Below are 17,636 nucleotides of genomic sequence, written 5' to 3'. Positions count from 1 at the left end.
TATTATGCAAAATTGCAAATATATAACAAAGTTGAAAGAATTTTCCAACAGTGCCTTGCTACTTACAAGCCAGATGCTATCACTAATGTTTTGCTGTATACTGGTTTTTTCCATCCCTCACCTATCCATCTGTCTATCCAGTGTCTTTTTTTTCTTTTTAAAGTTGTAGGCATCAGTACACTTCACTCCTAAACACTTTCTACATACCTATCCTTAACTCGAGTTCAATATTTGCTTATTATTCTTTTGTTTTCCTTTTGAGGTAAAATATGTGTTTGATGAAATACACAGACATTAACTGTACATTCACTGAGATTTTTAAGGTTTTTTTGGGGGGTGTGAGGGAGGTAATGAGGCTTGTTTTTAGAGGAGGTACTCTGGGGATTGTACCTGGGACGTTGTACATGCTAAACTCGCACTCTACCTCTCAAGCTATACCCTCCCCGCCCTGTTTGCTGAGTTTTGACAAAGGTAACTGTAACTCAGCCCCCTACTAAGATATAGAACATTACCACAACTCAGGAAAGTTTCCTCTCACCCCTCCCCAGGCAATCTCCTCTCTTTACCCCCAGAGGCAACTACTGTTTTGAATTTTCTCCATCATTGATTAGTTTCACCTTTTACAGAACTTTCATATAAATAGAATCATATAGTATGAAGTCTTGTATAAGACTTCTTTTACTCAGCCTGATGTTTTGAAGAATCATCCATGTTGTTGCAGGGACCTGTAGTTTGTCCCTTTTTATCGCTGAGTAGTGCTCCATCGTGTGACAGTATGAGTGTTTATCGATTATCCATTCATTATCCATTCTCCTACTGATGAACACTTGGGTTGTTTCCAGTTTCTATCTATTAGAAGTAAAGTTGCTATGAATGTTCTTACACAAGTCCTTTTGTGGACATGTGTTTTCCTTTTCCTTGGGTAAATCCCTAGGAGTGGAAATGCAGGGTCATAGGGAAGATGCAGCTTAGTTTTGTAACAAACTGCCAGACTTTTTCCCCAAAGCAGTTGTATATTTTTTACACTACCATCAGTAATGTCTGAGGATTCCAAAATTTTGTGATTACTTTTGCAGCTCTCTGCTTCAATCACATACTTAGCTTTGTCTTGTACCCATGGCATGCATTTACTCTTATAATAGGGCCAAGCCTGACTGTGGCTTATTATTTAAAGCCCCCCCCCCCACATTTCGCTGACTACTAAATGTATATCCAAACTCTAGATGAGGTAGCTAAAATGTGAGAGTCAACTCTATGTGATAATAGCTTTTACTGAAAGCTTATGTGTGCCGAGCACTGTGTTAAGCACTTTATATGCATTAACTCAATCATTACAAAACCCCTGTGAGTTACATACAATATCATTACCTTTATACAGGTGAGGAAACTTAGGCCTAGAGAGGTTAGCTTGCCCAAAGTCACCTAGCTTGTAGGTAGCCAAGCCGAGACTTGAACAGATTTCATAATTGATTACCACTATGCAATCATGCTGCTGTATAATGTCCTTTGTCCAGATGCTAGCAGAAAAAATAAAGAGCTACTGCCTTCATTCATCTAATCCTCTTGTTAGTCAGCTGAGTATACAGAGGTCCAGAGAGGAGAAGGGACTTGCCTGAAGTCCCCCAGTAGTTAATAGCAGAGCCATCAGAATCCAAGTCTCCCAGTAGCCTTTCCACTCCAGTGGAGACACAGCCTCCTTTAATGCTTTGGGCAATTTGGACTTTATTTCTAGCTTTTCTAACAATGACAAGAGTCTGAAAACCACTTTGAGATTTTTGAAAGAAGTCCATGAATCTAGGAGGGTGGAGGAAGGACAACTTTCCCTTTGGAGCCAAAACATAAGGTCATAAATTGTCAAACTGAAGCCAATTCATGCCTAAACATTATCTTAAAAAATGTTTCTCCCGCCCACTCAGTCTTCTCTGGAAAGGGAAAGAAAACAATGTGGAGACTAAGGGTATTCTGTGGGAAAGGAGTGAGTGAGAATGAAAGAGGCCAGAGGGCACTTTTCTCTTGGACTCCCACAACGCCATCTGGTGGAAGCCTGGGGTTTTCATTTTTCTTCATTCAGAATGTCTTTCAGTTCAAACGGTGTATTGCCCATTTCTGTGCCGGCCTTGCCTTAGGAGCAGGGGATCCAGATGAGACTTGCTTCCAGCAGTGATGGAGCTGACACTATAGGGGGCGGGGAGTAGTCAGACCATTACAACAACGTGTGGTAAAGGCCATATTAGAGGCAAATTGTAGAGCATGGTGCTTAGAACAGCAGCTCCAGCCTGAGACCAACTTCCATTTTCATTCTGGCTTGGCCACCTACCAGCTGTGTTACCTTGACCAGTCACTTAACTTCTCTGTGCGCCTGTTTCCTCTTCTGTAAAATGGAGATAATAATAAAAGCGCTCACTAAAGGATTTTGTGGCAAGGGTTGAATAAGATAATGCTTGGAAAGCACTTAGCATGATGCCTTGAACATATTAAATGTCCGATGATGTCAGCGGTGGTTATTTTACCATTAACAATGAGTGTATGGTGCTGTGGGGGCCCAGAAGAGGGGCATTTAACTCAACCTCAGAGAACTCAGAGCAGACATCACTGAGGATGTGACACTTGAGTTGTTTTGAATAGGAAATAGCCACTCGGACCCTTTCTCCACATGGAAAGCAATATCCGCAACATATGGGTAAGGGAAACCACAGAGTTCACCTCTCTTCACCCCTGCATCCTGAGGGCTGGCACAGCATCCTTGCCTCAGGGGTGCTGGAGGTTTCAGTGAGGGCCTCTCAGCTGGAAGACGATGTGGGAACATTTAGGAATTATTGGAATCAGGACTCAGTCCAAGTGAGAAATTGGTTCCCACAGTGGGTAGGCAAAGCTTGACTTGAAATTAGATGCTAAGAGAAAAATCAAGACCAGTTGTGTCAACTACCACGTATTTGTTTTAATTTTGACTTTGTTTTGGGGGCAATAATGCTTCAGTGGCTCTTTATTCATCCAATACCATGTTCACTAGGCATGATGGAGCCTGCTAATTTCCCATTGCTTCAAAACAAACAGTTCTGGGCCCCTCATCTGCTTTTCAAATTGTGCCTGCCACACACCATGACCACAACTGACTCAATTCATATTGTTTTTCCTTGCAAACCCTAACTCTTCCATGTTATCTGAATTTTACTCATCCTTCAAGGTCTAGACTTTATCATTCATTCATTCCTTCATGAAATATTTTCTTTTTTTAATTGAGGTATAATTGACATATAGCATTAATTAGTTACAGGACAACATAATGCTTTGATATTTGTATACATTGTGAAATGATCATCACAATAAGTCTAGGTAACATCCATCACTATACATACTTACACATTTTTTTTCTTATCAGAACTTTTAAGGTCTACTCCCTCAGTAATTTACAAATATGCAATACAGTCTTATTAACTATAGTCACCATGCTGTACATTGCATCCCCAGGACTTATTTATTTTATAACTGGAAGTTTGTACTTTGACTCCCCTGCACCCATTTCTCCTACACATCCCACAACAAACACCAATGTTTTCTGTATCTACGAGGTTTTTTTTTCGATTTCATATATAAGTGAGATCATGCAGTATTTGTCTTTGTCTGACTTATTTCATTTAGCACAATGGTTTCAAAGTCCATCCATGTTGTTGCATATGGCAAGATTCCTTTTTTTGATGGCTGAATATATATATTATATATATATAATATATATGTATATACATATATATATATCACATTTTATTTATTCACCCGTCAATGTTGTTTCAGTATCTTGGGTATCGTAAATAATGCTGCAGTGAACATGGGGATGTATGTATCCTTTCAAGTTAGTGTTTTCATTTTCTTCATTACTGGATCATATGATAGTTCTGTTTTTTGAGAACCTCCATACTGTTTTCCACAGTGGCTGCACCAATTTACATTCCTACCCACAGTACACAAATGTTCCCTTTTCTCCACATCCTTGCTGACACTTGTTAGTTCTTGTCTTTTGGATAATAGCCACCCTGACAGTTGTGAGCTAATAGCTTGTTGTGGTTTTGACTTGCAAGAAATATTTGCTGAGGATGTACTACGTGCCAGACACAGTGGCAGGCATGAGAGATAGAGCAGTGAACAAGACAGACAGCCTGTCTACCTTCCCAGAGCTGACAGTCTGCCTGGAGCTACAGAGATGAAAACAAAGCAGTGTGGCTATGAGTTAGCAGTGCCTTCCCAGAGGAAGGTATCTCTAGAATAGAGCTTTCCAATTGTTTTCATCATATAGCAGACATAGATAACATATACGACCCCCTTGGATAATGGATAAGAAAGCAGCCTGCCAGGGAGCTCTGGCCACCCCAAGGGCAGAGGGCATCAGTATCTCAGGCCCACCTGGAATCTCTGGGAGATCTCTGGTCGAGAATCTCAAACCATGACCCGTGATATTCCTGTTGCTCTCACCCCACTTTGTCCTTGAGAGCTGATGGGCATGGAAGGGATGCTGCTGCCGATTAATACGCATTCTTTGTTATTAGCTAGAAGTTGGTCAGGGTCACTCTTGCCTCTTCAGCATTAGGCTCAGACTGCAAGCCCCAAGGAAGTTTCCCCAGGCAACTGAAGCCTAAAAGGATCTCAGCCTTTCCCAAATTCCTACATACTTCGAGTCTTCAACCCACAGTTCAGCTTCTAATTCACCCCCAGAGTCTGATACTGTGTGCTGACAGCACAAGATCATTTTTGTCTCTCCTAAAGCACCTAGCAATACTAAACAAGAGAGGGCTCAGAAGTACTTCTTAAGTGTCATGTTTCAAGACAAAACAAATCTTATTGGAACTCAGGAAGGCCTGAAAATAAAAATGGCTTTGCTATCTAAGGAAAGTCCAGTGCCCAACCCATCTTTAAAAACTTCAGAGAGAAAGTCCCAAAGCTGTAAGAGAATAAAGTCATCCAGCCTTCCTCCTGGAGACAGGATGCTGAATCCCCACCGCTCCAGGCCACTTGGGAGTTTTTCTTCTCTGAGTACAACTAAAGGCCAACCAAGATATCCCACAACCCCAGGACATGGGATCGAGAGAATGACTGTTTATATCATAAGCAAAGGGGAAGAATTCACAAGCAAAGAGAGCCCAAGGGGCGTCTTACAGAGAAAACAAAGACTCCTGCTGAAATGAAACAGAAGGGTCCACATCCTTTCCTTCACTTGGACTCCCGGAGAAAGGTTAATTCTCTCACCATCATGAATCCTGATGGCTAATGAAATGCAGAACTGAACTAGAAATGATGCAACCTTGAGAAAGGCTGGGGATCAAATTTGACAAATTTTAACTCATCTCTCTGCATTGCTCACTCACATTTATGATTCAAACAGTCACTAGACAGGGAGGCATCCTTATTTTCCTCTCTGGCCCTGTCCCTCTCCCTGTCACCCTTGGGAACTACCTTGCTACTTTCCTGTGTTGATGCATACAACTCATCATCCCAAATTAAATGTAGGTATTGGAGTGCCCTATCCTAAGGAATGTCAAAGATACAGCTAAGGTAGAGCTGTTGTCCATAAAGAAGAAAATATATGTGGACATGTCTGTAATATCTGTGTGTGTGTGTGTGTGTATACACACACACATACATATATGTATGTCTGATTCTGAGCTTCTTATAACTCCATGAGTTGCCAAAAGCTGGGCACAAGAATAAAGACCTGAGTTCAAAAGAATCCTCGTAATTCTGCTGCAAAAGTCAGTCACATGGATAGGTCAACATATTCTCTTCTTTTCCCTTTCCTTGTGTCCCTAGGAGTCTCTTGACTCTTTTTGTTGGATTGATTTCTTACAACCCCAAGGTCAAACTATGAATTAGGTACAGTTGATGTTTAGTACTTGCAAGTAGTCCCACCACGAGAGCTCATTTCTGATTCTTGATACCCTTAGGTGTGTCTTCCAAGAAGCACCTTGGTTCTACATCTCATTTTCTCAAAATCTCTCAGGTTTTCAAGTGTCAAAGGAAATAGCTAATCTACCAAAGCAAAAGAAAAACTGATCCCACACAAACAGGAGAAGGCCAGGGAAGCCGACAGTTATGGCCACTGTGGTAGAGGAGGCAGGAAGATGAGGGCAGGGGGCAGCTGTCTTTCATGGACTTTGTAGGATAGCTGACTTTCAACCTGTGCTTTCCAAATCGTGGCTTGCAAACTCTCTAGAACCATGCTGTCCAACATGGAGATGAAATTAAAAATTCAGTTCCTCAGTCACACTAACCACATCTCAAATGCTCAATGGCCACACATGGCTAGTGGCACTGTAATGCAGAGCACAAATACCGAACATTTCCAACTTCAGCATTTAAATACATGAAATAGAAAGTCAGTGGGCATGAGTATTTTTTCACATAAACCTTGTCATAAAATATCATTTCATATACACATAAGTGTGTATGCATAGCATTATGGATCATTGTTTTTAAAAAAAAAAAGTTGAAAGCTCTGCTTTAAATTATGTGTGCACAATCTTGATTTTTAAAAAGAGAGAGAGAGAGAACATTAGAGTGACAGTATCTCCTTGTACTGAACATCATTCACAGTCTCATATCCCTATAGGAAACTTGAGATGGAGGGAATCATTAAAAAACAAGCAAAAAACCACCTTGAGACAGCAAACTCACAATATGAAAGCCAGATATGATGGACCTTACAATTAGCATTCCCTATCTCTTTTGTCATTCATCTTTCCGTTTTTGCAAAGAGCATCTTTTTTGAAGCCCAGTCTTTTCTTTCTTTCCTTCCTTCCTTCTTTTCTTCCTTCCTTCCTTTCACAGGAAGAAGAAACTAAAGCTAAAGAGATATTATGAGAGTTGTCCATGGCTACAATAACTAGTGATAGAATGAGCCCAGGTCTTCTCACCTCTAAATCCAGAACTCTTTCCACAAAGTCTTCAGGGACAGCAATCCTTTAAGGCCCTGAGTGTGCTAGCCAATATGTTAAACAACCTGACTGATGAATGTTGCCATGAATAATGATGATGATAATAGCTAACATATGCTTACTATGTTTTAAACACTTCACATGGATTAACTCATTTTTACCCTCGCAACCATACTATGAGGTAGATCCTATTATTAATCAACCTCATTTTTCCGGAAGGAGAAAAGGCAGCAGAGGGATGTTAATGAATGTGTCTGGAGTCACACAGCTAGTGAGTGACAAAGCCAGGAAATAAGTTGAGGCAATGGTTCCAGAGCTCGAACACTATTTTATATACACCTTTGTATAACTCAGATAAATTAATTTCTCCCTAAATTTTAATTAGTCCAAAGGTAACAGTTATCATTTATTAGCACATACTAATAATCAACACAACACAACTATGTTTTGTCCCACAGTATCAGTGCTCTCTACAAAGGGGTTCTACTCTACTAACTGTATGTAAGTAACAGCTTTGGGTTCAAATCCTCCAAACTAATGGATGGGATTTATACAAACCAGGTTAACTGCTTAATGCAATTCCATAAACCTAAAGATGAGTACTTTTGAAATATGTGTTTAAAAGTTTGGCTAAAATTCTTCGACCTTGCAGATTTTATCTCGGCACATAATTAAGCACAAATTGGTATGATAACATGGGTGGATTTATTTCTTAAGATTCGAGTGCAAACTTAAAAACAAGAACAAACAAAGCTTTTCATCAAGAATAAACACAGAAATCTAAGTAACAATCCTGCAATCGTGCATTTTAACAGAAATTACAAATATGAATACATTTTCATTTGTAACTACATTTGAAATTAAAATACTTCTCTCCAAATCCCAAATACCACACAATCTTTTCTCATTTGTTACTCTAGAAACACTTGTCACATGCGATCAGGAAAGCCTTTATGACCAAAGAAACATTATTCTCCTTAACGTCTGACTTTCTGAATCATTCATCTGTTTCTCAGTTCCAAAAAGTGATACAATTATACCTCCACTCTGGGAAAAAAAAAAGAATTAATACAAATATCAAGGAGGCAAGATATTTTCATATAATTAAAGCAAAAGTCACAAGTGTTTGACTTAGAAATGTACCTAAGTGTACAGAATTTTTAAGTACAACTGTATTTATGGCTGATGTGTAATAGTAACAGTGAACGATTTAAACAGGTATAAAAATGTAGGATCAAAATCTTTAGGCTCAAATACTTGAAAAGTCACTATGAATATGGAAAGATCTGTTTACAGAAACATGTATATCTTTTGATGAAAAATCGGGGTAGTGGCATCTCCCTGGTCCCTTGATAATATTTGGATTTTTGCAAACAAATAGCAGCACCCAAACTTAAGTGTTAATCACGTTTCTAAAGGACCTCTACAACAGATTAGTTGGCAGTGTTCTAGCTTTGGGGAGATGGGAGTGGGTGAGGGTGCAAATATCTGAGTATGCATGCACTCACACATTTAAAATCACCATTCCAAAAGGGGGAGAAAGTCACCTATGGAAAAGGTTTAAGGACATCATCCGTAAAGGATCAACAGTGGGCCAGGAACAGTAGGAGCTGAATAGTAGTCTACTTGATAAGAATGGTTTTTCGTTCTCCGAAGGCAAGTTGGGAAGAATGGGAACAATCACATACATGTAACTTCAGGGAGAACCTGCTTCAACTTTTACATTGCAGAACACTGAACATTCTTTACAAAAAACCTTCATCCTTGCTTATAACAACACCAGATGATTTTTTCCTTTTTACCACCATATACATAACATTTAAATATTTTCTTTATAAATATTCTAGAGTAAAAAGAATGTGTTTTGTTGCGGTGGTGGCCCACATCTGTACAAAGCAATGTAAGCAATACATATATATATATATATATATATATATATATATATATATATATATATATATATATATATATATATGTATGTATATATATAAAATGATTAAGAAAAAAGTGCAAAGAATAACAGTATTAAGAATTTTGCTTTTTACAGTAACTATGGTTCAAGTGTGACTATCCATCAGGGATATATATAATCCCAGACTTTAAAGATTCAAATAAAAAAAGCCTACATGCCAAGTTACTGCACAAGTATCAGTCCCTTATAGAGTAACTTCCCTTCTCCCAAATCCAGCATTTCCAGTTTCTAAACTCTTGTCACAAACAGGAAAAAAAGTCGTAACAGTGTGTTTTTCCCTTTAACTTCCCAAAACTCATCCAAGTTAATTAATTCATTCATATATTCCACACAAGATATTGGGGAAGTCATTTATCATAACCCGCTTTGCTAAAATTAAAGCAAAATAAAAGGCTTTCTGAAATATAAATTACTGACCAAGAATCAAATCAGCAACAGCAAACAGACCTTAAATTACAAGTGTACTTTAATACACTTTAAAATCAATCCCTGTTATCAAAGATAAATTCAGAGTCTAGGTTTCCCAGGTTCAGTGCTGTACAAGGGTGGTAATTCTAAATACTCATGATTTCATCCCCTTTTCTAAAAGAGAAAATGCTTCTTATTAAAATTGGATTAATTTTCTATCATTTTAAGTCTTGGTTTCAGTTGTATTTTGAACAAACATAGAAAGGCAATTTTCAGCATTTTTAAAGATGTACTTTTACTCTTAAGTCATTCCAATAATTACAGTTACTGATTTCAGACCTCCAAGTTTCAAAAAAGCAGTTCAATTTCATTTTAAATATATTACTAGATTTTTTTTGGTGCATTTATATTCTTACTTCAGGCACTGTAATTATTCACAATATTACAATGATTCTATGTCTAACCTACAAAACAATTATGAATCTTAAAATGGTTTCCAAGGTATTATTTCATTCTGTATATTCCATTATGATTCAAGATAAATGGTTGGAAGAGAATTTTGAAGCCCTGTAGCACTTCTGCTTTGAGTAGTGTTAATATGTATTTTTTTTGTCATGCTTAATATTTAAGCATCTTCTGAACTAGGAAGACAATAGACATTGGAAGTTGCAAATTTCTTCAAACTACATTCTACTCCAACTCCAATTTATTTTGTTCAACATTAAATATTTTTCTTTAACAAAACAAGTACTTCTTAGGCTAATTTTTGAAAACAGAAATTTTGCTCTAAAATTAATAACACAGCTACAGGGAAATAACTTTTCAATTTCGGCTTCACTAGAACTATGCAAAACTAAGTTAAAGTAGACTCAACAACTATTTTAATCACTTTTGGTTTTTGTTTTTATTACCATGTCTTTAGAATGATACACTGTACATTCTAACAGCTCAACAAGGCTTAAAACTCTAGAACTGAAAAACCACCAGGCCACCTCCTGCAAGACTGTAAATAAGAGAGCAGTGTTTTATTTGCCCCCATACATTCGCTCAATGTCTTTGAGGTAATGGTTCTTCAGTTCCTTCCTTTTCAGTTTGAAAGCATCAGTGACCAAGCCAGTTTCAGGGGTCCAGGGCTCGGGGCTTAAGCGCACCTTGATTGGAATTTCAAATCGCTCCAATTTCACTGAAATGAGAAGGGAGGGGTGGGTAGGAGAGACGAGAGAGGGGAAAGGAGGGGGAAGAGCAAGGAGGGTTGGGGAAGTAGGGGAGAGTGGGAGAGAGAGAAACAGTGAATAAAACCTGAATTTTGCCAGATTTACCTAGATGATGCAGGTGATGAGGCACACTGACTTAATGGCATGTTCTAGTTCATTACTGATACCACCACTTGACAAGTTCATTTTATATTTCTCAAAGTACACAGCAATTGTTTCATTATTTTAAATGATATAAGAATAGATCCAGTATATATTGTACTTGAATTAGACAACTCAACACATGGAAGATGTAAGAAAATGGTAGAAATATGGACATAGAAGGAATCAATACAGTATTCAATCATTTTAAATTCAGTAAGTTATATTCCATCAAGTTACTTATTATTAATACGAGGTCAGCCTTAAATCTCTGAAGGCACATTGATAGTAATGCTAGTCTACAGATGAGCTTTATTTTATATGCAATTATTTAAAATAGCAATTTCAAAGCAGCAGACACCTGCATGCTTGAAAACTACTGCTAAACAGCGTAGGTAACTTTAGAAACAACTTTGTTTCAGTGACAAGCACAAAGAACTCAAATTCATGGAAGTTTCTGTTCTAATCCTAGTCTGAGTTTTATGAAAGCTTCATTGAATTAGTGAAGTTCTCACTAAAATGAGAGAAAAATAGAAAGCTGGGTGTGAAAAATAATCTTTCAAATGACTTAGAATCAACTTCCTAAAAGTCGTATCTGAACAGGTAGTAAAGGAACTTAAAACGTGTTCAAATTAACCATACCTACTCTGATGATAGAGCACAGTTCAGCTACACAGAGGTGCCTGAAATAAGCCATCTGCTCCCAACATCACATTTGGATCTCAAGGAAACAGTTAAATTCTCAAATATTGACCTGGCTCCAAAACCTTTTATTTCATATTACTTTCCCTACTTATATAGGTCCTATTCCAGAAACACTGACAATATTGGGACAAAGCTGGCACATTATTTCAATTGCACACAAACAAATTAAGCATATTTATTTTAAAAAAGACTGCATTCGAGGTTTCATAATTTTGGGAACTCTCAATCATTATCTAGCACCACAAGCTCTAGAGAGCAACGGGCAATCACATAGCTTCTGATAAACAGGCTAAACTGCCAACAAGTGAAAAAGATTAGGGGAAGGAAAAACCAAAAATGATCTTACACATGGCATTTTATCAGAATTGCCTAGAACATTATGAAATGTGACCTGCAAATGTCAATTATTTTGCATTCTTATGCTACTATCTCTACCTTGCACTTACGTTTAAAACATGAAGAGGCCTGCTGTGAACGATGTATGATTTCAGATGGATTTAGCTGAATACAATCAAACCTATTTTATACTTTTTCGCCTAAGTCTCTGAAATTATAAACTGAAGCAAAAGGTTGGCAAAATAAATCCTATAGCACAGACAAGCTTATGAGTTATACAGATTTCGCTCATGATTAGTGTTCATTATCCAAATCATGAATTGTTCAATTTCATGCCTCAATCCAAGCACAGGAAAGCTATGTGGGCCTAGCAGGTCCTAGAATTTTATTCCATTTTCCACCTGATTATGATCCAGCCTGACTTTCCCAATTATTGCTTTTACAGAGTTAACTATGAAAGACGAATTAGTCAAGTCACATTCTACTCCATTAGTACATTTCAGAGAGTGACTAAGAATAACAGCCTATTGGCTGAAATACTTTGTAAAATACTACATTCAAAGAAAAACATCAGGGTTCATATCAAAGAAAATTTTGGTAGCCTGGCGACATTAATATAGAAAGTGTGATATACCAATAATATTATAATTAATAAAACCAACTTTAAAAAAAAACATTAAGCTGTCTTTAAAAAGTAACTTACTTTTCCAGTTATGTCAATAGGCAACTGTTATTTAAAACTTTACAGTGTCCAGTGTTAACGATAAGAATCTTCTCCTTGGGGAAAATAGTTTTTCAACTTCAACTTGCTAACAAATGTTACAAACTATATTTTTTAACCAAAATGTAATCTAAGCAGTTAATTTAAAAATCAATAATAGTAGCTTAATTAGGGAAATAGGTGTGTTAATGAATCTCTGATAGGAATATAAACTAGCCCAGTTTTTCCGGGAAAAGGAGTTACTTGGCAACATAAGAGGGAAAAGCCTTTAAAACACGTATTTTCTTTGACTCAGAAATTCCATTTCTAAGGATCCATACTAAGAAAATAATTATATAAGAAAAAAATGTGTATAAAAGATACATATTCTATTGTTTACAGTGGAAGGAAGAAAGTCTAAGAACAAGGACTTAAATGGACACTCCTATACTGGATGACTATTAAAAATGATTGTGCAAATTGTAATAATAACTAAAAAAATTACCATGCAATTCTGTATTGACTTGACTTAGAAAAATGTCGATGATGTTGACAGGTTAAGTATACACACTAGAATGTAATGTCACCACCCAAAGGTAACTACCATCAAGTGGTTTTTACTTCCTCTTTTAAATTTTCTGGATTGTCCAATATTTTATAATATAACTAACATATATACCTATAATCCCCAAAAAATGATATTTTCATTTTTTAGGAGGAAAAGCAACAGGTTAAAACTAGGTTAAAAGCATCCAATTAAACATGAAGAGTACACAGTTGATCTCTGCTCCTCTGCAAAATAATTTGAATGGTTGAAAATAATTTTTAAAATCAAAAAGGTATTATCCATAAGAAAAAAGCAAATAACAAAACAAGAGAAAGAGAACACTGGATGAGAGGAATCAACAAAATCTTAGAAGACCAAAGGCAAACAAACGGACTAGCAGTAACTGACTGGGAGCCAAGAGAGAAGGACGCCGACAAGAGGCAAACCGATCTCCTGAGCCAGAAGACAAGGGGTAGAGGGCAGAGGTGAGGGGAACTCTGAAAATAGGAAGGCTGGTTCCCAGCCTGTTAAGAGGATAGTTCTCCCTCATCCTGCTCCTCCTCAACCAGGCTTAAGACAGGTTTACCTTTTGGGAAAAGTGAACTAGAGAGACTCTGGACTCAAAGACACTAGGTACAATAGAGGCAGGGAGTAAAGCTGAAAACATAAGGATTCAGTGAGAGTAAGACCTACCCATCCCGCCTCCAGCCCCTTTTAAATGTCCTTTCTTTGGCTACCAGAATACTGGCCCCAGATAAGAGACTAGAGAAGTCTTCTTTGGAGAAATGGAATGACATAAGACAATAACATTTGAATAACTTTTCAGTGAAGCCCAGTAAGCTTTCCAAATAGCTTTTTAGTACCTTATTCTCACATATGAATGGACAGACATGGATCCACAGATACATGTGAGGCTATGACCAAAGCAAGCAGAAAGTGGAACTTGGAGGAAGCAGAGATAGTAACAGAGAAGAAAACTTCATAAAAGGGATCCCTTTAACAACCTTAGAGGAATAAGAGACAACACATTAACTGCACCCATGAAAGAGCAACATTATACTATTAAAAGGACACCAAGAAAGCAGGAAAGAGGTCTTGCAAATTAAAATTCTGACATTGGAAATTGGAAATTCAATAGAAGGAAGCAAAGATAAAGTTGAGAGACTCTGCCAGAATATGAAACAAAAAGGAAAAGATAGAATACAAAAGAGAAAATAAGATAATAAGATTGGAGGATGAGAGTAGAAGGTCCAACAGCCTTACAAAAATAGTCCCAGATAAAAACATGAACACAGAACTTGAAGGGGAAAAACTATGAAAGAAAAGCAAGCAAACAAAAAAAAAGGTTAATGGATATTTCCCAGAACTGAAGGGCAAAGAGCTCTAGACAGAAAGAGCCCACATCAAGTACGTATGCACAATAGTAAATGATAAGAGATCCACACCAGGGCACATTATTATGAGCTATCAGAACAAAGATGGACCATTCCAAACACAGGGGAGATGAGCACCTAGCAGGGATGCTGTGACATGCAATAAAGAATTAGTTAGGTTATTCTACTATATGACATTTAAAGATCCTTTCAACATGGAAACTCATTATATATATTTAAGAGGCAGAATTTAAATTTATTTGATTATTAAAACAAATCAAATATACAAATAATATATATAACCTATAATTAGAAAATATGATTTTTTCAGGAGGCAAAGCAACAGGTTAGACATCTTGAAAAGCCTAATGCATAGGACATCACTAAATGACTTTTAGGGACTTCAACAGACGAGCAATTTCTTACTTACTGGTATTTGCAGCTTCTCTAATTTCTTTCAGTATTTCAGCTTCCATGGCAGGGTTATTGCAGATATCAACCCAAGTTCCTTCCACTCCTTTCTGTTGTGCCAAAAGTGTCAATCTTTGCTGATTAGGAACCACAAAACTTATCACATAGGACTGGTCACTAAAAAATTGGAAAATAAAACAAAATAGTAATTAAAACATTAAGAACAATTACTCATAAATGATTCAATAAATAATCCCAAATACATATTTCTTTTATTTGTTACAGTTTCATTAAGAAGTAATAAAACCCATAATACTACCATAAAGACAGACATATAGATAGACCAATGGAATAGAATAGAATCCAGACATAAACCCTTGCATATATGGTTAGATGATCTTCAACAAGTGTGCCATGACCACTCAGTGGGGAAAGGACAGTCTCTTCAACAAACAGTATTGAGAGAACTGGATATCCACATACAAAGGAATGAAGTTGGACCCTTACCTTTCAGCACATAGAAAAATTAATTCAAAATAGATCAAAAGACCTAAACATGTAAGAGCTAAAATTATTAAAAAGAAAAAAAAAAGAAACACCTAAAAGAAAACATATAGGAAAAGATTCACAACACTGAATTTGGCAATGCTTTTTTAGCTATGACACCAAAAGTACAGGCAACAAAAGAAAAAAAAAAGATGAATAATACAACAAAAATAAAAAATAATTTCTGTGTACCAAAGGACACAACAGAATATAAAAAGGCAATCTATTGAATTGGACAAAATATTTGCAAATCATGTATCTAATAAGGTGTTAATATCTAGAATGTATTAAGAACTCCTACAACTCAGTATCAACAACAACAACAAAATAACCCCATTAAAAAATGGGCAAAGACCTGAAACCATAAAACTCCCAGAAGAAAACATAGGGGGAAGCTCCTTGACATAGGTCATGGCAATGATTTTTTGAATTTGACACCTAAAGCAAAAGCAACAAAATCAAAAATAAACAAGTATGAATATATAAAGCTAAAGACCTGCACAGTAAAGGAAATCATCAACAAAATGAAAAGGCAACCTATAGAATGGGAAAAAATATTTGAAAATCTTATCTGATAAGGGGTTAATATCCAAAATATCTAAAGAACTTATACAACTTAATAGCAAAAACGATAACACAAAATCAGTTAAAATATAGGCAGGGGAACTGAAAAGACATTTCTCCAAAGAAGACATACAGATGGCCAACAGGTACATGCAAAGGTACTCAATATCACTAATCATCAGAGAAACGCAAATCAAAACAATGAGATATAACTTCACACCTGTTAAAGTGGCTATTATCAAAAAGACAAATAACAAGTGTTGATGAGGATGTTAAAAAAAAGAGAGAACCCTTGTGCACTTTTGGCAGGAATGGAAATTGGTGCAGACACTATGGAAAACAATATGGATGCTCCTCAAAAAATTAAAAACAGAACTACCATGTGATCCAGCAATCCAACTTCTTGGTATATATCCAAAGGAAATTAAAACAAGGTATCAAAGAGATATATGCATTCCCATGTTCATTGCAGCATTAGTCAACAATAGCCAAGATATAGAAACAACCAAGTGCCCATCGTGGATGAATGCATAAGGAAAATGTAGTGTATGTGTACAATGGAATATTACTCAGCCATGAGAAAAATGAAATTTTGCCATTTCCAACAACATGGATGAAACTGGAGGGCATCGTGCTAAGTGAAATAAACCAGACAGAGAAAGGCAAATACTGCATGGTATTCCTTAAATATGGAACCTTTAAAAAAAAAAAAGTCAAACTCTTAGAAACAGAGTATGAAAGTGGTTGCCAGGGGCTGAAGGTGAGGAAAATAGGGAGAGGTTGACAAAAGGATACCAACTTTCAGCTATAAGATAAACAGGGTCTGAGGGTCTAATGTACAACAGGGTGACTATAGTTGATAACATTGTATTGTATAATTGAAATAAGAGAAAAATATTTTAATGGGCAAAAGACTTGACTAGACATTTCTTCAGAGATGATATACCACTGGCCAACAGGCAGATGAAAAGATGCTCAGCATCACTAATCATTAGCGGCAAGATATCCCCTCAAACCCATTACAGTGACTACTATCAAAAAATAGAAAAAAGTGTTGGTGAGGATATGGAGAAATTAAAACCCTTGTACAACTGTTGATGGGAATTAAGAAAACAGTGCTGCCACTATGGAAAAGAGTATGGCAGATCCTCAAAAAATAAAAATAGAACTACCATATGATCCAGCAATCCCACATCTGGGTATATATCCAAAAGAACTGAAAGCAGGATCTTGAACTGATATTTGAATATCCATGTTAATAGTGGTATCATTCACAATAGTCAAGAGGTGGAAGCAAGCCAATTTGTCCATAGACGGATGAATGAATAAACAAAATGTGGCCTATAATTACAATGGGATATTTTTTCAGCCTTGAAAAGGAAGGAATTTTTGACACATGCTACAATGTACATGAACCCTGAGGAACATTTTGCTATGTGAATTAAGCCAGTCACCAAAAAAAACCCCAAAACTGTATGATTCTGAGTAGCCAAATTCATGGAAACAGAAAATAGAATGGTGGTGGCCAGGGGCTGCGGGGAAGGGGAAATGGGGAGTTGCTTAATGGATATAGAGTTTCACTTTTGCAAGATGAAAAATTCTAGAGATTGGCTGCACAGCAATGTGAATATACTTAACACTGGTGAACTGTATACTTAGCAGTGGTTAAAATGGTAAATTTAGGTTTTGTGGTTTTTACAATTAAAAACTTTAAGGGAGTAATAAAGCCCAGAAAAATAAACCGTATTAACATATAAAAAAAGAAAATGGTTCAATCAAGTTTTTAATTTAGATAACTT

General features: G+C 36.7%; 1 protein-coding gene across 3 annotated transcripts in view; it reads right to left on the bottom strand.

The window, feature by feature from the left end:
* Positions 1-7,606: 7,606 nt before the first annotated feature.
* Positions 7,607-17,636, bottom strand: part of ACSL4 (acyl-CoA synthetase long chain family member 4) — a 45,485-nt gene continuing 35,455 nt past the window's right edge. For all 3 annotated transcript variants that reach the window (XM_014557491.2, XM_006182563.3, XM_014557492.2), the window contains exons 14-15: positions 14,747-14,904; positions 7,607-10,483 (exon numbers count right to left, since the gene is read on the bottom strand). In XM_014557491.2, the coding sequence (XP_014412977.1) occupies positions 10,326-10,483; positions 14,747-14,904 (316 nt within the window). In that variant the 3' untranslated portion in view covers positions 7,607-10,325. The remainder of the gene's footprint in view (positions 10,484-14,746; positions 14,905-17,636) is intronic.

Source organism: Camelus ferus, chromosome X (genome assembly GCF_009834535.1).
Source record: "Camelus ferus isolate YT-003-E chromosome X, BCGSAC_Cfer_1.0, whole genome shotgun sequence".
In the NCBI taxonomy this organism is placed as follows: domain Eukaryota; kingdom Metazoa; phylum Chordata; class Mammalia; order Artiodactyla; family Camelidae; genus Camelus; species Camelus ferus.
This window is presented reverse-complemented; position numbering and strand designations above follow the sequence as displayed.